This window comes from Callospermophilus lateralis, chromosome 19, assembly GCF_048772815.1.
Source record: "Callospermophilus lateralis isolate mCalLat2 chromosome 19, mCalLat2.hap1, whole genome shotgun sequence".
NCBI classification, from domain to species: domain Eukaryota; kingdom Metazoa; phylum Chordata; class Mammalia; order Rodentia; family Sciuridae; genus Callospermophilus; species Callospermophilus lateralis.
The window spans coordinates 11,315,011-11,336,354 of NC_135323.1; the positions used below are offsets into that span (position 1 = coordinate 11,315,011).

The following is a 21,344-nucleotide window of genomic DNA, read 5'->3' on the forward strand; positions in this document are numbered from 1 at the left end:
ACAGATCCTTAAATGCTCTTGGAAGGAGCTTTCCCATCTTACTGGTTCCCTTGTTAATGAGTTAAATAAATTCTCTATGAGTCACATTTTTTAAATGTGAAAATACAGAATCCTGAGTCCTGATTGTAATAACGCCAGGTCTCAAGGAGCTCTCTGTTCCCATAATCCAGGTCACTGAGCGCCCCCAGGGCACCTTGGTGTGCAGGACATCGCGTCGGGGACTGCAGGGAAGACAGCAGACTGGTCTCTATAGTGGACGGTTTCTTGGTGATTTATGGGGAGGCAGGAAGTAGAAAAATCATTACTTAGGCTGCAAGAAGGAGAAGCCGCCCCGGCAGCCAGGTGCTGGCGTGGCCCTCGGGGCTTGGCCCTGGCATCCTTTGTTGGACACAAATCATTGTGCAGATTGCCAACATCAGAGAAGGCCATTCTGGAACAAAAAACTGAGATTAAGGCAAAAATCAGACGATTGCACAAGCCTGCTGGGAAGCAGATAGAGGCTAGAGCACTGGCCACACCTCAGGAACCCCCAAGGCACCCCCGTCTCGGTCTGTTTCGTGAGGCTTATAACGAAATACCGGATGCTCAATAATACATAAGAAAAGAGATGTGTCGGGCGCAAAATTCTGGTGGCTAGAAAGTCCAAACAGTGCCATGGTGGAGAGGGCCCTGGGCTGCGTCACAACATGGCGGATGGCATCACAAAAAGAGAGAGGTCGAGTGGCGAGAAAGGAGGAGCCTGGGGAAGGCCGGGCTCACTCTTCTGGAACAACCTGCCCTTGAAGGAAATCACAGTGTGCTCCCATGAGACAGCCGGCTCCTGGAGGCTGGCAGCCTCCCCTTCACCAGGTGGTCACGGCTGGCCAGCTCCCGCTAGTCCCCAATCTCACAAGCCCACCCTAACCCCCTCCTACTGGGGTCTTTTGACCAGAACTGATAAGGGACGCGCTACCGAGGTGCCGATCCGTAGAAGGGGATGTGAAACAGAGACAGCTGTCCCCAGCAGGCTTCCCGTGTGAGGCTGTGGGCTGATTGACAGGAGCATCTGGGGGAGAGTGAGTGCGTGTCAGGTAGGGGTCTTGGCCACCCTCCATGGGAACCGACACTGCCCGACAGTATGGGTCAGTCTGATTCTTAGTGTGGTGGGGGCCCGAGGAGGCGAAAGGAATCTACAGAGAAAGGCTTGGAACATGGGTAGGAGAGGGAGGCCCCCCAAGACCATCCTCTGGACTTGTCTGGGCAGGAGGCCACTGCCACCGCTGTTGGACGCCACCCGTCTAACCCCACTGTCCTTTGATCTCTGTGTCTTTTGTCCACTGGTCAACATGTTGGCCACGAGTCTCTGGTGGGCTGAGCCTGGGGAAAGGGGGCTTTTCTAACAATGATTGGTGCAATGAACCATTTCCCCCAAAGTAGGGTTTGGGTGGTGAGCAATGAAAATCCCAACTCTGGCCAACAAGAATGGGGACGTTCCCACAGGCCCCCACCACCCGGCAAAGACCCCGAGTGAAGAACCCTAGGTGGTCTCTAAAGAGCCTTCCAAGTAAAATGAGTCCTGCCATCTGCAGGATTTGGGGGTGGAGGGATGGGGGGACGTGGGACTATGCTGAAGTTTCCCAGGCCAGATTGCTTGGAACAATAGAGATTTCTCTCGGCCTTAATGCCGGCTTCCGAGTCAGACCGTTCCGGTTAGCATCCCGTTCCGCCATTCAACTAGCTGTGAGGTTCTGCACGAGCTACTTAACTCGAGCTGCAGCCTCTTCATCTGTAAGAGAGATGATCACACCTATCTCGATGGATGGTTCTAAGCATGGAGATCATCTGTAAAAGGCACTTCTCAGCTTTAAACCAGAGCGCGCACAGAGAATTCTGGGTCAATGGTAACCGAAATCATCAGGGTCCCCACCGAGCGCTCCGATTCTCTTCTGAATTAATGTTGAATGAAGATCAAAGTGGGCTGGAGAGAGACATCCCCAGGTTTGTCCTCTGGCTGAGTTCAGCCGGCGATGTTCAGTTTTCGGGAATCTTGCGGACTCGGTGTTACGCTGTGGGTAGCTTAGAATCTGCAGCCGTGGCGAGTAGTTATACCACGGAAATTGGCAGAGGACACCGCCAAGCCTCCACCTCCCAGCCACTCCCAGCCGGCTGTCACCTAGCTGACTCTCGCCCTGTACTGCCCTTCTTTGTTGGAAGACCTGGCAGAGGACACTGGCTGCCCCCTGTGGTTCACTAAGCCCTGGGAATCCCACTTCTCTGCCAAAAAAAAAACCGCTCGTCTCTAGTGCTGAATAAACATGACGTTGATTTAAACATTAATTATCATCAAAAGCTGATCCGTGGCTGCTTGTGCAGTCAATCTAATGGGAATTGTGGGCGAGGGACTCAGAGAAGGATGCTCTGTGCTCTGGCAGGGGCAGGGCTCAGCTGAGACGGTGCTCGCGGTACCCAAAGGGGGGGTGTCTTCCTGGGACGGCTGATTACGTTGCTAAGATTTTCTCCCTCTTCATTCCTTGGATTCTCGGTTGAAAGGAGTGACAGCTTTAGAGTCCCTACGTGGGAGAGGCCCAGGAGGGTCAGGGGACTTATCTGAAAGCTGTTCTTAGAGTACGCAGCCCACAGTGTTAGCTGAGACTGCTGGGATACGAACCAGTAAAAACAGCACGGTTCTCCGCCACGCTTGGCTCGCATGCTTCACACAAAGCTGGGGAGATATCCATTGCCTCTCTCACCAAGGAACTGTAAACGCGGAGGTGGTTTTGAAGGCTAATGGAAATGCTGGGTTGAGCTGAAGTCATCCCCCACCCCAACCAAGCCCTTCCCTTGGAACTGCCCCAAGTTGAGAGCATTTTTTAAAGACTCCTAACTGCCAGGATGGGACAAAGTAAAGGGTTCCTGGGGCAGAGGGTGACAGCAGGTACGGCTTGGTGGCACATGTAGACAGACCGTGAGACTGGAAACTGTAGCACCTCTGGAGTCAGAGTCTCTTCATTCACATCTTGCCTGCTGTGTGATCTGGGGTGATCTGCTCTACCTCTCTGAGATTCTGAGAACGAGAACACTCGCCCCACGGGCTGTGAGGATTCTGAGACATTGCAGGGACCGGTTCCAAATGGACAGGAAGTTGTCAACTGAAAATTAGTTTTTATGGGAATCAGCATGAGGAGGGGTGGACTTGGGAGAGGCGAGGGAAGAGGGCATCGGTGGGGAGTCTTGGCAGGTGATGGCAAATGGAAGGCGTAGGGTGGGGTGTGGGGGCCCCCCCCTGCAAGTGCCGAGAGAGCTCAGAATAGCAGCGGTATCGACAGCAGAGCGCTGAGCAGCACCGCTCGAATTACGGGTGTTTAATTGGATTCCTCCAGGGGTGACTCACCGCCTTTGATAGATGCTGTTCCCTCATGGAGTCTCTAGCATGGGGTTCCAAAATTTTCCACCTGCACTTGCAATCTCTAGGCCTCGTTCCAGTGAAATCCAGGACGGTGCGTGCGTCCCCGTGCCCGCCTGCCAGTGTGGCCCTGTCCTCCATCACGGAGCTGAGGTGGTATCACTGGGGCCACAGGAGGGTGAGAGGGGGCTGTGGCAGCAGGAAGGAAGAGGACCTGATCCAGCCCCGGAGCTTCCAGAAGGTTCAGGGGCAGCTTGGAGGCTGGGGGGGGAATGGATCCTGGACCACGGGACCCCAGGGCGGGAGGAGGAGCTGGACAGACTGAAGGACGCAGAGTGGGATTCCCACTGGAATGAGCTGCAGGCCAGGGCACAGAGGGGCTCTGCTGAGGTGACCCCCGGCTGACCGTGTTAGTCTGGGAGGAAAGGAGGGGCTGAGACACACACTGCCCAGACCCAGAGAAAGGACTGAAGGCAAAGGGCACAGAGAAAGCAGCGTTGTAAGGTCCCAGGTCTGGGGAGCCGTCAGCATCTTATCCCAGGTCCTTCCCAGGTTTCCCCCTGGCTGAGCACCACGGGTGCATCGCTTAGGTTTTACGGTCACCTATTGGATTCCTTAGAGAAACACGCCTTTAGTGACCCCCTCCCTGGGTTGCCTGGTGGAGGGACGGAGCGCAGGTGAGCACAGAGGAATTCTGTCTTTGTTGGTCAGGCTGGCCCTTCCCCTCACCTCCTGTGTGTCCAGGGACTGTGAATCTGTCACACGCTGGTGTTCACTGCTGGTAACCACTTGTTCTATTTCCTCTCTGGCCGATGTTCTTATATTCCTGTCATTTCACATTTGAGGCTAAATACTGTAATCTGAAAATGGACCACTGGAGTTTCCATTTCTCGCAGCGGCTGGACAGTTTAAAAAAACAACAACGAAACCCAACACGGACCTTTAAAAAAATCAGGAGCTGGGAATGTACTTCAGTGGTACAGCATGTGCTTAGCATACATAAGGCCCTGTGTTCAATCCCTAGCACCCCCCCCGCCAAAAAAATACCCAAAACAAAAAGCAAACAAAGAAAAAAAATTAAATATGCTTATTGCAAAAATGAAAATCAAAGATACAGAGAAGCAAATTAAATAACCATTCCTTCAAAATTAACAAACCATTTTTGGGGGGTTCCTGGGGATGAACTCAGGGGCACTTGACCACTGAGTCCTACTTTGTATTTTTATCTAGAGACAGGGTCTCGCTGAGTTGCTTAGTGCCTCACTTTTGCAGAGGCTGGCTTTGAAATTGGGATCCTCCTGCCTCAGCCTCCCAAGCCGCTGGGTTTATAGGCATGCGCTACGGCACTCGGCTATCAAAGCATGTATCAAAGCATGGATTCTGTTCTCTTTTCAATGCATATGTACTTTGTGAAATCGGAACATAACATTTTCTATCCAGTTTTTTTTTTTTTTTTTTTTTAATGGTTCATTCTCTCACAGGGATAACATCTCTTCCAAGCCTCATGCTTAATGCTTGTGGAACTCCCTCGTGCACATGTACCATAATTGGTTTCAGCAGCCCCATCATTGGACATTAGGTTGTTCCCAATTTTCTGTTATTGTCAACAAGGCGATACTTGTACTAGACATAATCATCGCTCAATCTTTATGTGCCCATAATCATCTCCTTAGGATAAAACCCTAAACAGAGTCGACAGACTAGAGGGTCTCAGTGTTGCTGAGTCCTTAGCATGGATCCGTCCTAGCGTCCTGAATGTCAACTGTCTGTCCATTGGACATCACTGTCTGGTTCCCCTTAGAGTCTTGCTTGCTGTCTTTTCAAATTCTCACAGAAGTGGAAATTCGTCCACAGAGGGCTCTTCAGCCGGAGTGGGGAGAACCGAGGCTAGGATATTCTGCTGTTATTCCAACCATTGGGCCTTTTGGAGACTTCCTCCCCGTCCAAGGGAGCGGCCCCTGGGCCAGGGACTGCTCAGAAGATGAGGCTGATACTGAAACAGTGACCTCCCTCCTTGTCCTAACCCATTTTCCTCGGCTACAACAGGAGACCACAGACTGGGTAATTCACAAAGCCATGTATCTCCCACAGTGCTGGAGCCCGGAAAGTCCCAGGGCACAGAGCCCGGGAGGGCTCAGCACAGCGTGGCAGGAGGCAGAGGGCACCCACCAGCGGAACCCACCCTGGTGTCAGGAGCCATGGCTACACAAGGGCCTTTAGCCTTGACCATGACCCATGGCCTCCCAAGGCCCCAGTACTGTTACAGCGAAATTGAACTCCTATTAAAATCACATTTCAACATGAGTTTAAGAGCCTAGTGGTCCTCTTGAAGGATGACCAGATAAAACACAGGAGATCCAGCTTGATCTGAATCCATACGAATTTCAGATAAGCAGTGAACACCCTCTTGAGTATGTTCCCTGTTGAGACAGACTTATACTAAAATCTGTTGTGTGTCTGAAATGCAAATATGATTGTAAGCTCTGCTTTTTTTTTTTAACACGATATCTTTATTTTATTTATTTATCTATTTTTTAATGTGGTGCTGAGGATTCGAACCCAGGGCCCCGCACGTGCTGGGCGAGCGCTCTACCGCTGAGCCACAACCCCAGCCCCTAAGCTCTGCATTTTTTTAAAGATTCACTTTTATTTTTTGTGGTGCTGGGGATGGAATCCAGGGGTTCTCTCCCACTGAGTGACACCCCTCAGCCCCTATTTTAAAATTTATTTTGAGACAGGGTCTTGCTGTGTTGCCCAGGTTGACCTCAAACTGGCCATCCTCCTGCCTCGGACTCCTGAGTAGCTGGGATCACAGGGCCGTGCCACCACACCCAGCTGTGAGCTCTGTATTTCCATTTGCTAAATCTGGCGCCCCTGTCCCCTTGGTGGCTCACCGGATCCATTGGACGTCAGCTGTGTGTTCTCGGGCGCCCCCTGCAGGCCGCCAGCGGCAGCTCTTGTGTCGATGAAGTTCTTCCTGGAGTTGGAAAACTGCATCTGCAACCAGTTCTTTTAAGACATGCATGTCATCCCCTCTTCTGGCCTCTTATTTCTTCTTCCTTTCTTCCTTCTTCCTTCACCTCTTACTCTTCCTTCCCATCTGTGATTAATTCTGAACCAGCTAAGCCAACCGCCTTAGGGCTGGGGTTGGGGACATCGGGGCTAGTCTATTCCATCTGTGGTTTGAAGGGGAGGTGGTAAGTGTCTCAGCCTAGGCAGGATCTTGGGAAGAGTCTGGGCGGGGGAGGGGGGAGTAAAAAATTTTTAAAAAAGAAAAAGAAATTACCCAAACTCAATATCTCCTCCACACATCAGTGGAGTGAAGGGCGGGTAGATGGTCAGATGTGTGGCAGAACCCTCCGGATCGCATTGGCGGGCACTGCAGGAGGTCTGTTGGCCAGCCTTATGTGCACCGGGCACAGCCCAATTCCCTGCTGCTACCTGGAGAAGAAAATGGTCCCTGGGCCCTAGATCAGGACAGTGGGGTGGGTGAGAGCCCCGCCACCACTCCACGGGGTCTTGGTCGCTGGCCTGATTCTCAGTGTCTCCAGGAAGTGAAAATTGAGTCTGGAAGTCTGGCTCTCAGTGGGCCCTCAAGAGCCGTGTTCTGGAAGAGTCTGTGGGTCCATGGACAGTAGTCCCCTCTCTGGACACGGGGTTCTTCACTCATGTGAGGTGAAGGTGATTTCTCCAGCTTTGCAATTTGGCCCTCAGGACTTTCCATAGCTCTTTCTGAAGGTCAGGGGCCAGAAGCATTTCTCGATAAGGGGCCAGCTTGTCAGTATCTCAGGCCTGGAAGGCCGTTGAGTCCCTGTCACGGTGACTCACCTCTGCCATGGTAGTGTGACAACAGCCACGTCACCCACAAAGGGGTGGACATGACTGTTCAACGGCGAAAGGACAGCATCGCCATTTTGTTAAAAGCTCTCAGTGGCTTCACTGTTGATCCTGGAAGGGCACAGCGTTTCATTCCGCAAAATAGGATACGCAGAGGCTGGAAGTGGAGGGACTCAGTCCTCCTTGGATGGTCAGCCCTCCGCTGAGCTGCCACTTGCCTGGCATGCACAAGGCCCAGGGCCCCACCATCAGCACTGCTAAAAGAAAAAGGATCGAAAAACTAAGACAGTCCAGAACACTCTTGGAGGAGAAGAGTACACTGTGCGGGAGGGAGGTGACATACTTTTGGGGACTGAGCTTCACATCCAAGAATGAGGGTCTGATTACAACCGAGGGACCCCTATGGACGGAGGTTGACACGCTGGTCATTCAGTGAGCCCCTGAGAGGCGACCGGTAGCGCGGCCTTCCAAGAAGCATCCCCAGGGCTTTTCTTTCTTAGGTGCGTCCCCTGAGCCCACTGGCAGCCACCTCTCTGGTCCCTTGGTCTCCAGTGTGATGTTGAGAGATAGCCCAGCTCCGGGGCTCCCTGGGGACTTGTCAACACTTAGGCTGCCCTGGGGGCCGCACTCAAGCTCAGGAACCCAGTGGAGCCAAGGAACACGTTCATTATCTGCCCCCCGCCACCCCATGAAGGTGAGCCATGTCCTCTGCCGCTGGGCGGCCGGAGTGACTCAGCCTCACCCAGGGCAGAGGGGTGGACGGAAGTGGCCTTTCCTACACACCTGCTCCACGTGGGCCAATCCCGGCTTCCTGGTCAAGGCTCACAGGAGCCCAGGTGAAGGCGTTTTTCCTTTTCACCTGTGACGGCTCTGACGCTGAGATCGTTCACGGCCAATGGTGGAACTGAGACCTGCCCTCAGATCCGGGTGGCTGCAAAACAAGTCCTCTCTGTACTGGAAGAACAGGGCCCTAGGGTCACTGAAACAGAAGTCCAGAGACTTTCCCAGAATCATGGAGGGTTTGGACTGGGACCTGAGCTCCAAATCCCAGATCAGTGATCCATCTTATTTTTTATTTTTTCCTGCTGTGACCAAAAGACCTGACAAGAACAATCAGAGGAGGGAAAGTTGATTTGGGGGCTCATGTTTTCAGAGGTCTTAGTCCACAGAGGGCGGACTCCATTCTTTGGGCTCTGGGTGAGGCGGAACATCATGGCGGAGGAGTGGTGGAGGAAAAGCTCAGGACGGGACCCTCGGGGAAACAGAGAGCACTGCTCAACACGGACAAAATACATACCCCAAGGCACAGCTCCAGGGACCCACCTCCTCCAGCCACCACCCACTTAATCCCTGTCAGGGGACTGATCCACTGATCAGGCCAAGGCCCTCAGCCCCGTCATTTCACCCCTGAACCTCCTTGCATTGTCTCACACAGGAGCTCTGGGGGACACCTCACACCCAGACCTAACCATCTCCAGGGTCAACGTCACTTCCTCTGCTTCTTACCCTCCAGAGAAGTCTGCAGCCTCTGCGACTTGCAGAAAAGGAGCCAGATAAGTTGACTATTTTAAAAAGTCAACCCTTTCCTCTGACAGTCTGCTTTGGCCTTCCCATCGCCGTCCCTGGGGGCTTCCATTAGACTACAACTAACTCCAGCTGCAGACCGGGTCACTTTCAAAGAAATTTTGTAAATCAGCAGCACTATTATTCCGACAGGGCCTACCACCTCTCCAAAGCTGGTCAAATGGCCAATTTTCCACCATTGTCCCAGCATGAAAAGCCATGAGGAGGAACGGACAGCTCACAGGTCACACTCCTTCCTTCCCTGAACTCATTTGGTTGTTGGAGATTCTCTCTCTCTCTCTCTCTCTCTCTCTCTCTCTCTCTCTCTCCATCTTCTCCTCTCTCATGTTTCAAGAATTTTTGATAAAGCTATCTCTGTGGATTCTGGGTTGTAACCCAAGGGTTCTCAAGTTCAGCATGATTGACATATTGAAAGGGATCATTGTCGACCAGGGGTTGTCCTGGGCACTGTAGGGTGTTTAGCGCCATCTTTGGACTCTTCCCCCTGGATGCCAGGAGCAGCCCCCCACCCACGTGGAATAACCAAAAACGTCTTCAGACATGACATTTGTCCTCAGGGACCAAAATTGCCCTCGCTGAGAACCACCCAGCAGCCTGATCCCTGTGTGGGTGTGGAGAAGGATTCGGAATCCCTCCAGGTGACTGATCACCAGCGGGAACATCCCGTGCCTCTGGCAAGCCGGAGCTTGCTCACCTGGGGCGCCTGCCACCTGCGAGACATTCTGGGGCGGGGCTGCAGCAGGACACCCCGGCTCTGGTCCTGAAAGATGGATTGGAAGACCATGGGCACTTCCTGACCCTCACAGGGCAGGGCCCCGGATGCTGGTGGTGGACTGCGCTATGGAAAGGAGCCAGCAGGTGGCGCTCTTTTGAAGACGCTGCAGACAGATCAGCCAACTCAGACTGGGCTCTGCAGTCCATCTCTAGTCCTGGCCCCGTTCCCACTAACAGGAGGGACCAGCTGAGACTCTTGACCTGTTTCTACATCACTAAAATAACAGTCTTAACAATCCTTCTCGGGCTGGGGCTGGGGCTCAGTGGTAGAGCACTCGCCTAGCATGCATGAGGCCCTGGGTTCGATCCTCAGCACCACATAAAGTCAAATAAAGACATTGTGTCCACCTCTAAGTGGGTGCATAGCATTTGTTGCATTAGGTATTACAAGTAATCAAGAGATGATTTAAAGTCTAGAGGAGAATGTGTGAAGGGTCTGGACAAATACCAAGCCATTTTGTGTACAGGATTTGAGCATCCTGGGATTTCGGGGATCCTAGAGGGAATCCCCCATGGAGACTGAGGGATTGACTATCTGGGTGTGCCTTCTATCTCAGCTGCCAGAGGGGTAGCTTTATGAGGCTCTTGTTTGTGCTTGATGATGTATCCCCAAGCCCAGGACAGTGTCAGAAGATGCTCATAAAGATGTGCAGAGGGGATGTCCAATGTACACCCTTAGGGAAGCGGTTAGAAAATAGATCTCAACGGCCACAGACCTAATCAAGCCATTTGTACCTAATGGTTCCACTTCTGAGATTCCAAGAAAAATCTTCATATTAACTAACATTTATCCTGAAATAGCACAAGCCACCTGAAAACCCACCCTGTAATCAGATATGGACGTAGTGAACACAGCCCTTGCGAATCGACATGGTGAAGTTCCAGGCAGCCATTACAATATTATTTATAGTAAGACAAGCTGACTTTTATAACATACACAACCAACTATCATGCATAAGGAAAACTGTGTCTGCAGCCCAATTACTGAGATTATAGGAGTGAGCACCCCCCCCAACACACCTTCGGTGGGAATACGTACAATGTCCCTGGGGGGCAATTTGGAATATTCTATTAAAATATAAGTGTTCATGTCACTTGACTAAGCAATTGCATTTCTGAGAGTTTATCATTGAGATGGATCAGATAAATACCCAGAAGTCTATGCATACAAAACTAGTTAAATAAATCACTGTATATCAACATAATAGAATATACTGCATTCATTAAAAATGAATATATTTGCATGAACTGACAGGGAAAAATGCCCAGATATATTATTAAGTAAAAAAAAAAAAAAAAAGAAAGAAAGAAAAAGTCAAAAAAGCAGATTGCCAAAATATTTTTGTATAATAATAATGGTGTCACATATGGTAGCATAGGCATTTTAAAAATTAGGAGAGCTGGGTGCAGTGGCGCATGCCTGTAATCGCAGTGGCTGGGAGGCTGAGGTAGGAGGGTCGCGGGTTCAAAGCCAGCCTCAGCAAAAGCGAGTCGCTAAGCAACTCAGTGAGACCCGGATGTGGCTCAGTGGTCGAGTGACCCTGAGTTCAATCCACGGTGCCCGCCCCCCCGCCAAAAAAAAGAGAAAAAAAAAATCACAAGAGATACACATCAAACTGTTAGCAATACTTTCGCTAAAGGATTAGTGAGATTTTCTCTGTGCTGTGAATTTTTGTAATGCTCAAGTTTTGTTTTTCCCCTTTGGTATGAGGGATTGAATCTAGGGGCCCTTTATCACTGAGCTATACCCCCAGCCCATTATTATTATTATTATTATTAATATTATTATTTTGAGATAGGGTCTTGATAAGTTGCTCTCACTGGCCTTGAACTTGTGATCCTCCTGCCTCAGCCTCCCGAGTTGCTGGGATTACAGGCCTGCACCACCACACCTGGCCTGCTTAGAATTGCTGAACGTAAATCAAGAGAAAAAAAATAAATAAAAGTATAAAACAACCTGAGCCTGCAACAGAGGAGCTCCTGCCCAACAGCACAACAGGCACAAGGAGACCAGAAGCAGAGGATCCCGGCGTCATTCACAGGGACGGATCCTTGCTGAGCGGTGGGGTAACGGCAGTGGTTGGAAGGCTCCTCGTGTGTATCAGTCTGGGTTCTCCAGAGACACAGAACCAAGAGGACACAGGACAGAGGATTTGTTGGGGGAATTGGCTCACAGGACGGCAGAGGCTGAGGAGTCCCCTGTGGGCTGTCGGCCAGCTGGGGAGCCAGAGACCCTGGTGGTGTGGCTCAGTGCAGGCCTGAAGCCTCCAAACCAGGGGAGCTGATGCTGCAGCCCGCCCACGCTCCCAGGGGACGTTAGTACAAGTCCCAGAATCCAAAGGTGGAGACTGATGTCCGAGGGCAAGAGGAGAAGGGCGTCCTGCTCCAAGAGGGGGGCTGGGAAGGAGGGAGGGAGGGCGACAGAAAAGCAGGGAGAACACCCCCCAGGACCTTCTCCTTGTCCTTCTCCATCCGGGCTCCCAGCCACACTGAGGCCGGTTCCTCCCACACAGGCCAGGACCGACAGGCCAGGCTCCTCTGGAGAGCCCGCCTGGACTCATCCAGAAACTGTGCTTCACCAGCCCCTGAGGCATCCCTCAATCCAGTCAGGTCGACACCCAAAGTGACCACCAAGCACCCACGGGCTGTGCGGGAGGACCCCCTCCCACAGCCCTCTTTGCTCAAGCGGGTGATGCTGGGGGCGTGTTCTGTTGATGTGACCTTGTTTCCCCAGGATGGATGACATTCAGCTCTGCAAGGACATCATGGACCTCAAGCAGGAGCTGCAGAACTTGGTCGCCATCCCAGGTAACCACGCGCGCTCACTCCCTGCTAGCAGCTGCTTGGGGGCCCCCGGCCGGCTCCATCTGCACCCCGGGGTCTGGGAGACGGGTTCATCTCTCCTCCGAGCCTGGCTTCACTCTTGCACCCTGAACACGGGGTCCAAGTACAAGTTCAAGCCGGGCAGGCCTGGCCACGTTTGGACCCTGGGAAAGTCACCTCTCTGAGACTCAGTGTCTCTCTGAAAATAGAACATAACAACAGTAATAGTACTCACTAACTGTAAATGTACCCTGCAGACCAAACACTTAGCTTGATACGTGGCCCAAACCGTCCAGTAAATATTAGCGATTACTACCATCATCATCCTGCTTGGGAACAAGTAGAAGATAGTGGTTATGGGCTGGGGTTGTGGCTCAGGGGCAGAGCGCTGGCCTAGCATGTGTGAGGCTCTGGGGATAAACCACTGAGCCCACTGTCCTAACTGAAAGGGGCCAACTCCATGGTGTGTGAATTATATCTCCATAAAAATCACCAAAACCAGTTAAGCATTAAAATTAAACCATAAATAAATGGGAAAAAAAATACTATAGTCCAGTCACCACTGGAAATTCTGATTCATTTGGTCAGGTGCGGGACCTGGTAATTTTGAAAAGCTTTCTAGTCAGGCAAGGGGGCACATGCCAGTAATCCTGGTGGCTGGGGAGGCTGAGGCAGGAGGGTCACAGGTTTCTAAGCCGGCCTGAGTAACCTAGTGAGACCCCGTCTTGAAATAAAATGAAAAGGGCTGGGGATGTGGCTCAGTGGCGGAGCAGCCCTGGGTTCAACCCCAAGGACTAGGGGGTAGTGGGGGCACCTTCCACATGATCGTGATGACCAGCCAGGGGTGAGAGCCACCAGGCTGGTTCCACTCTTCTAGCTCTTCCAGGGGGAATTTGGTGGAAAGGTGCAGAGACCCATCCGGGGTTATGTGAACACAAAGCCCTCGGTCACTACGAGGACGAGGACGTCTCCTGGAACCCTCACATGCTGTATTTATTTTGTGTGGTTCCCCACTTCTGGTGACTTACAACAACCAGAGGTGAATTTTCTTAGACTTCTGGAGGCCAGAAGTCTGACGTCCAGATACCGACAGGCCGTGCTCTCTCCAGAGGCTTAGAGGAGAGTCTCCGTCTCTTCCACCATCGATGGTCCCTGTCAGTCCTTGGCTGACAGCTGTATCATCCCGGCCTGCCTCTGACGTCTGCTCTTCCGAGGATCCCGGTCACTGGACGACAGAGAGTCCGCTCTATGAGTGTAACTTAATTTTAGCTTCACTAATCCCATCTGCCAAGTGATTTTCAAATTACTTTGGAAATAGGCTGTTTCTGCACAGGGTGATATGAATATCTGAGAGGACCTATTTCCCATTAGAGCAGACATGGACTTATCTGTCGGGGTGGGGGCATATTCTACTCACTCCAGCCTCACAAGGGCCTGAAACCCGGAAGCTAGTGGAACGTGCTTGGCCACCAACTCCCATTTTGGGTACAAATTCTATTTTCCCCCTATAGCACCTGAGACATGCAAGGCCCCTCCACCTCCCTTTCCTGACCTCCCCATGTAACCGCCCGACTCTCGGGGCTTCTGGGTTCCAATTTCCACCTCCCTGGAGATGCATTTGGGTGGCCGTGTCCTCCCAGGGCCCATTGTTAGCTCAGCAGGACACATGGGATCCCACCAAGGCCAAGGAGGCATGAGTGTGTGACCACAGAGTCCACCAAGGCTATCGGAGGCTGTGGTGGCCTCCAGAGCAGGCATGGAAATGGTACTTTTTGGTTGACAGTGACTGGGGCAGTTGGCCACCAGGGCCAGATGGAGGGCAAGGAGAACAAGATACTTCAAAGGAGCTCCCCAAACTCAGCAGGCATGATAAATATTTTAAATGCGTGCCAAGAAAAATTCATGATGAGCCAAATATCAAAAGTGTAAAGACAGGATCGGCGGTGACATCCCACGGGTAGAGGCCAGGGAGGCTGCAGCCCAGGACCTAGACACCACAGGCCCCCTGGAAAACGCATCCTGCTGGATTGAAATGCTACCCATGTCCCCGCTGAGAACACAACTCAAACCAGGTCCAGGGCTCAAGAGCCACAGAGCCCTGGGCCCTACCCCAGCCCCACTGAGTCCCCTGCAAACTGCTTCTTCCTGTGACTTCTGTGCAGAAATCCAGAGCCTCCTCCTCTCCTGCTTTCCCAGGCCTCCCTCCCCCTCCTTCCCCTGCATCTTCCTTGCTGGGCGTCTTTCTCCGTCTTCCCTGGGCCAGTGACAGGTTGCTAGATGGATGTAGCTGCATTTAGGAGGAGAGAAATGAATGTTCCTAGCAACACAGTGACCATAAAGGATTCAGTGGAGAGTAAACAGCCAATAAAATCATGCTTTTTTTGAGCCAAGGTCAGAAAATAATTTGCCAGTGTGTTGATAGTCTGGGAGCTCTCACTGGACAACAGCCCAGGTCCAAAGTCTCACACCATCTCCGCTGCCACCCTGTGTCCTGAGAGCGGGGCATGCTGAGGTGTGGCTGTGGACGTGAAAACAGTGTCACCTTCACACGGTTGTTGGAAGTGGTTCTCAACTGGGGGGGGGGGTGTTTGCCCCCCCCACCAGGGATGTTTGGCAAGGTCTGGAGACACTTTTAGATGCTCTGACTTCTGGGAGAGGGAAGTCACTGGCCCTGGCTTAGAGGTAGCAGGGAGGACATTGTGGTGCTGAGAAGTGATTTAGGGAATCAGACTCATAAGCCCCACCTCGGTCAGAGTGATGCCCTGGTCATCGGGAACTGGGGACTGCTCACAATTCCACTGCGCTTCTTCATGAGCTGGTGGCCTTTTGGTTAATGAGACAAACCAACCATTCAGACGTATGGATCTGTGGGTTCCAGATCCGTGGATTCAACCAACCATAGATTTTTAAAACTGGTCTCTGTACTGAACATTGTACAGACCTTCTTTCTTGGTGTTATTTCCTAAGCAATAGTGTAACAAAACTATTTCCATAGCACTGACATTGGATCAGGCATTGTAAGTGAGCTAGAGATGGCTTAAAGTCTGTGGGAGGGTGGGCAGAGGGTGCCATTGCATACAAAGGACCTGTGCATCCTTGGGTTTTGGTATCTGCAGGGGGGTAACTGAAACCAACCCTGCATAGATTCCAAAGGATGACTCTATTCTCACCTCCAGTTCTGCTTCCAGATCTGAAGGCCGTCAGTGCCCCTAAGTGGGCAGATGGACAAGCTGCCTGCATTTTTTTTTTAAAATTTTTCATTCTGAACGGATTTGAGCAGAAAGAGCTGGAAGTGGGTTTAGGATTTTTGCCCCTGGGCTCCTTCTGTTTTGACCTTCAGCCCGTCTTTCCTTGCCCTCCTGGCCCTGGGTATGTGGGACAGGCTAATGTTATCAGCATGGACAATCTTCCCCACCCCCTGAGAAACTGGTTCACCCACACCACACAGCAGGTCCCTCCTGAACAGCCCCCCACCAAACCCCAGCCAGCGCTTTGTCCCCCTCTGTCTTCTGCAGATCCCCCTTGCGGGGTCACCGCCATTTTCTGAGTGCTCTCCAAGGCCGGGCTGAGTCACACACTGATATCTGCTGCCTTTTTGAGCCTGATTCTGTGTGTATTTTACAGATGAGGAAACCGAGACTCGAAGAGGCCACGTTGCTTCTTCAGGTTCACACAGCGAGTGAACTGGCAGAGCCAGGACCCTGACCCAGCCCCCCGGACTCAAGTGCTTCGAGGGGTTGTCCTCAACTGTTTCTTTACTGATGCTTTGTTCTTCCCAGAAGAAGAAAAAACCAAGCTGCAGAAGCAGAGAGAGGATGAGCTAATCCAGAAGATCCACAGACTCGTGCAGAAGAGAGACTTCCTCGTGGACGACGCGGAGGTGGAGCGGCTAAGGTGAGTGGGGACACGTCCTCAAGCCTGCGGCCGCCAGACCCCTACCTCCTCCTTCCCCACAAAACCCACGCTCTGCTCCGGAGAGGCCCTGCCTTGCCCAACACCCACACGGCCTCCACCAGGCTCCCCAGTCACTGACCCCAAATGAATCCCAGCCTTCGGGCCTGAGGACCCGCCTCCCACTTAATAGAACTCCAAGCCAGTCCCCCAACATCTTGCAAAGTCCTGTGTGTCTTAGGTGAAGGTCATTTAGGGAGGTGCCCTGGGGCGGGGAGATGACTTCACATAACAAATGACAGAGCTCCCTACATAGTTTCCCAACTCATCAAGGCAACTTCTAGAAACGTCTCCTGTTGGTATCTGCAGAAACTCTGCCCCTATATTGCCTTGTTTCCGTCTCCTGCCCTCCCAGTGTCCCCAATTCCTTCCTTCCTTTCCCTTCTCCTCAGTGGCTCCAAGTTCCTTTTATACCCATTCCTACTGGCCAGCTTGACCCGGACGACCACAGGCCCAGGGTTCTGGAAGGTTCCTGAGGAGTCTGGGCATAGAAAACGCTGAGAATGTTGATTCTTAATAATTTTTGTCTCCAAACAAAGCCTTTGAAGTCTCTCTCTTTGTGGAAGTCAACTCTTTATTCTGTGTCCCCTGAGGTCCCTCTCCAAGGCTCCTGGATAGGCCTTGCCTTGCTCAGCTGGGCTGGGACCATCAACTTTATTCCTGGTGACCTTGGTGAGCCGAGGTGACTTTCTAAGACCTGCCACACACCTGCACAGGTGACAGGGGTGGCTTGAAGGTACAGGGTCAGGAGAGATGTTGCCCAGCTCACTAAACACCCAGCCGGGTAGCTGGGTCCGGTCATGTCCATCTCTGCTCTGGGCTCTCACCCCAGCTCTGCATCTGTATTCACCCACTGTCGACATGTCTCTGGTTCAGAGCAGTTCAGCACGCACGATCCCCACGCACCACACACAGAGCACACAACACGTGGGTACCGTCCGCAAAGCCCAACAACCCCCGGTCCCACGCGTTTAGCACCTCACGCCCCCTTCCCTTGGCGCCTAGATGTTTCCTTGCTCACTCTGTTCTCTCTTTTGCACATCTGCCTTCCCAGGGAGCAAGAAGAAGACAAGGAAATGGCCGATTTCCTGAGAATCAAGTTAAAACCTCTAGACAAAGTAGCCAAATCTCCAGCCAGTGAGTGCATTCACCATTCCTCCTCTCCCCCCACCAGAGAGAGGGAAGGATATGTCAGAGAGATCTGGGACCAGAGGGCACAGCAAAAAAGCTTTCTTGCAATCCAGTTCCACCACAGCAGTGGTCCTTCCCTGGTCACATGGTTTGGTGAGGCCCCGGGAACTCTGGCCCCTGTCAGGGCTGGGAATCTCTGGAGGCCAGAAGCACTTCTCAGAATACGAGCCTTAACGAAAGACCTAGAGCAAAAGGGTTTAAGAAAAAGTCTGGGAAATGCTGCGAGGTGGACCCTCGATTTGGGGGAACCAGTGTCCACCAGGTAATTGAAGTGATGCTGGCTCCTCCTGTCGAGGAGCCGTCTTCTCTTTCTTTGTTGGCTCCGTGTTTCTCAGAGGAGTCCCCACTGCTGAATTCAAGGGCCTCCTTCAGTTATAAGAAACGATGCTCAGCTCCATCTGGTCTAAGCAAAAAAGAGGATTTGTTGGAGGAAGGGTGACAAGAAACAGGGTGTCAGAGAGAGAACACTCTCAGCATTCCCCCACTCTCCTCCCATTTCTCATCTCTGCCCTTCTTGGCTGACTTCATGTCCCCCTGTCACACACCCCTTCTCCATGGGTCAGAATCCCAGAACCATGGCTTGGCAGCTCCGAGGCGGTGCCAGGTCTGTTCTCCTGGTATCTTAATACACAAATCTCAGGGGAAGACTCTGGTCTCTCTTCGATCCAGTTCCCCTCTCTGAGACCTGTGACTGTTATGGAGAGGTTGGGGTACCCTGATTGGCCAGGTCTGTGTCACATGCCCTCCCCCTCCAGCAGCCACAGAGACAGGAGCTGTTACCAGGGTCAGGGCTGCAATCTTGTTAGGAATACAAAAACCAGAAGCTGCACCGTGTATACAGACACAAACCCAGTTTACTTTGCCATCTGTTACCTCCTGGGAGAACATCTGTTACCTTCTGGTTGTGGTGGCTCACACCTATAATCTCAGCTACTTGGGAAGCTGAGGCAGGAGGATCACAAGTTGGAGGCCAGCCTGGGTGACTTAGCAAGACCCTGTCTCAAAAAAATAAAAATGAAAAGAGCTCAGTGGGTTCAATTCCAAGCGCCATAAGAAAAAAAAGGCAGAGGAAGGGAGGGAATCTATCTTCCCTTCTATTGATTCCTAAGACCACAAGGCCCATGATCCCTGCCTGAAGCCGGCATCCTCGAGGGACGGACTCTTCTAAAAAAAGGCAAAATAGAAAAACTCCACTCAACAATTTGGAGAAGGAGCAAGAAAACCTTCCTTCTGTGTGAGGTTAGGGATAGAAGAAAGAAATGATCTCAGTAAGAAATCGAAACACCCAGCCCACACCATAAGCAAGGGGTGAAGTGTGGGCCCACAATTCTCATCCTGGTGCTGAAATCCCAGATTGAAAAATAAAAGCGAATTGAAAACCAGTGAAATCTCTGGGGCCCTAGCAAGAGCAAATGCAGAATTGATCAGAGAGTCTTCTGCATCCCCTGATACACAGCACTACCCTGGAGAAAAATGACTCCCACCAAGAGAAGCGCTCAGTAAATATCAAAACCCAACAAGAATTGTACCACCATGAAGCATGGTGGTGCACGCCTGTAATCCCAGTGGTTTGGGAGGCTGAGGCTGGAGGATCACAAATTCAAAGCCAGCCTCAGCAATTTAGTGAGGCCCCTACGTAACTTAGAAAGACCTGATCTCAAAATGAAAAAATAAAGAAGGGTGAGATATGGGTCAATGGCTAACTGCTCTGGTTCAATCTCTAGTACAAAACACACACACAACATACACACACACACACACACACACACACACACACACACACAAAAGGAATGAAACCAAAGCTAAAAAGCAGGATGCTATGAAAAAAAGAATTGATTGATTTACAAAAAATTACCCTTTAAAAAAAATTGTCACTTAAGTAAAAACTCAATGGACTAAATACAGAGACACAGTTGAAGGTACAGCTCATAAACTGGAAAGCAGACCTGAGGAAATTACCCAGCATAAACAGAAAAAGTCGTAAAATACGAGAGGCCATGAATCAGAGAGGCTAGAATGAGAAGGTCCGATTCTATCTAGTAGGCAATCCAGAAGGAGAGGAAGCAGCCAATGTGGGGTGGGTATCTGAAAATATAGGATCAGATTTCCCAGATTTGAAAGATGTGACCCCTCAGATTGAATGCCAGGTCATGGGTGAGGCTTGGCATTTACAATGGTGGCTAGGAGAGGGCTGTGGTTGGAAGCTGAGAGCTGGAAGCCAGTGGGCCCAGAGGGAAGTGGGACCAGTCACTGGCCCATATATAATGCACAGCAGCTCTCCATATCACCTGAGCAAGGCCTGGCCTGGGCTTGGGGTGAGCTGGGGCTGCCGATGCTCAGGGGTGTCCTGGCCTCACCTCTCCCTCTCTCCCTCTCTCCCTCTGTGCTTCTACTTTGCTGCAGGCTCCCGGGCAGAGAAGAAAGCAGAGCCCCCACCTAGCAAGCCCACAGTGGCCAAGACTGGGCTGGCACTCATCAAGGATTGCTGCGGGGCCACCCAGTGCAACATCATGTAGCCCCCACACGGGGTGCCCCGGGGCCACGGGGACCCCCCTCCCACCCTCTTGTCGTCATAGCCCCCATTTCACCGGGGCCTAAGAGCTCTCCAAGGCTTCCGGAAGGGGTTGAAGGCAAGCCTGTGACTGCCGCCAGGGGCCATGGGGCGCGGCAGGCGGGCCGGCCGCCCTGTACAGAGTGTAGCAATAGGGAGTCCCTCACCGTCGCATGGCCCTCCCCAGAGCATGCCGAACCCAGGAGTCTGCCTCACCAGTTATCCAACCACCAGGAAGGTCCTCCCTCAGAAAAGTTTATCTCCACTTCTATTTAGCTGTATCTAACCCACTGTGCAAGTCATCTGGGAGAGGGGCACCGGTCCCCAGGTGTGTATAGTTGTGACTTCTCAGCCATCTAGCACCGTGTTGGACACCTCCCCCTCCACCCTCCTAGCTCTGCTGTCAGGCCTGCCCCAAATAGGCACAGGTCCCATCCCTCGTCTGTCCTCTCCCAGAGACTGTGCCCCCCACTGGAGGGCCCTACCTGTAGCCCATGCATCTCTCAGGCACCATCAGGGTCACGTTCTTGGAGGCCGATGGCCCGTCAGTAAAGACTTGAGCTTGTGTGCCACGCTGTGGTCACATCTCCTGCTTCCTCCCATCCTGTGTCCGGGCCCAGTTCACATTGGGAGGGTGTCCACTGTGCTCTTGGCTCTTCTTTTACTTGCCATGTCTGGCCCAGGGGCATGGAGCTGAGTGGGGACAGGTCTGGGCAGCAGCTGATCCAATGCTTGGAAGAAAGAGGAGATCCAAGGCCAAGGCCAGGACAGACGGAAGGGGACCCAGAACAGACGTCGACCCAGACGCTCCTTACCCACCGGGGGCCACTGCAGGAGTGCAGTGGGATGTCACCACACCAGCCCAACACCCAGACCCCCATCAAGAACGCTGACAGGCGGGAGAGACAGCGTGACCCAGCCGTGTCCCATCCTCTGGTGGCGTATTTGAACCATCCTAACAATTCCACCTGTCCAACTTGATGTACATTTGCTATAGCCAGCCCGGCACAGCCCGTGTGACCTCTCTGTCCGTGTATGTGTGTCGTGACCGGCCTTAGTAGTTAGTGTGACTCAAGGTTCGCTGACGTTCCGTCATCCATCAGAGAAAATAAAATGGAAACCACGTACACCGCTTTTTAAACGCTTTAATTTTTTTCCTTGATTATGGAAGTGATTGATGTACATAGTAAATCATTTTAAAAGTATAGAAAATATAAAGACCTTTTTGTTTGTTTGTTTGTTTGAAGCATC

General features: G+C 52.0%; 1 protein-coding gene across 1 annotated transcript in view; it reads left to right on the forward strand.

Moving 5' to 3' along the window:
* The window catches only part of Bmerb1 (bMERB domain containing 1), an 83,122-nt gene extending 63,064 nt beyond the window's left edge, over nt 1-20,058 (forward strand). The window contains exons 3-6 of the mRNA XM_076840680.2: nt 12,312-12,385; nt 16,180-16,294; nt 17,406-17,488; nt 19,946-20,058. Coding sequence (XP_076696795.1) covers nt 12,312-12,385; nt 16,180-16,294; nt 17,406-17,488; nt 19,946-20,058 — 385 coding nt within the window. The remainder of the gene's footprint in view (nt 1-12,311; nt 12,386-16,179; nt 16,295-17,405; nt 17,489-19,945) is intronic.
* Nucleotides 20,059-21,344: the final 1,286 nt, after the last annotated feature.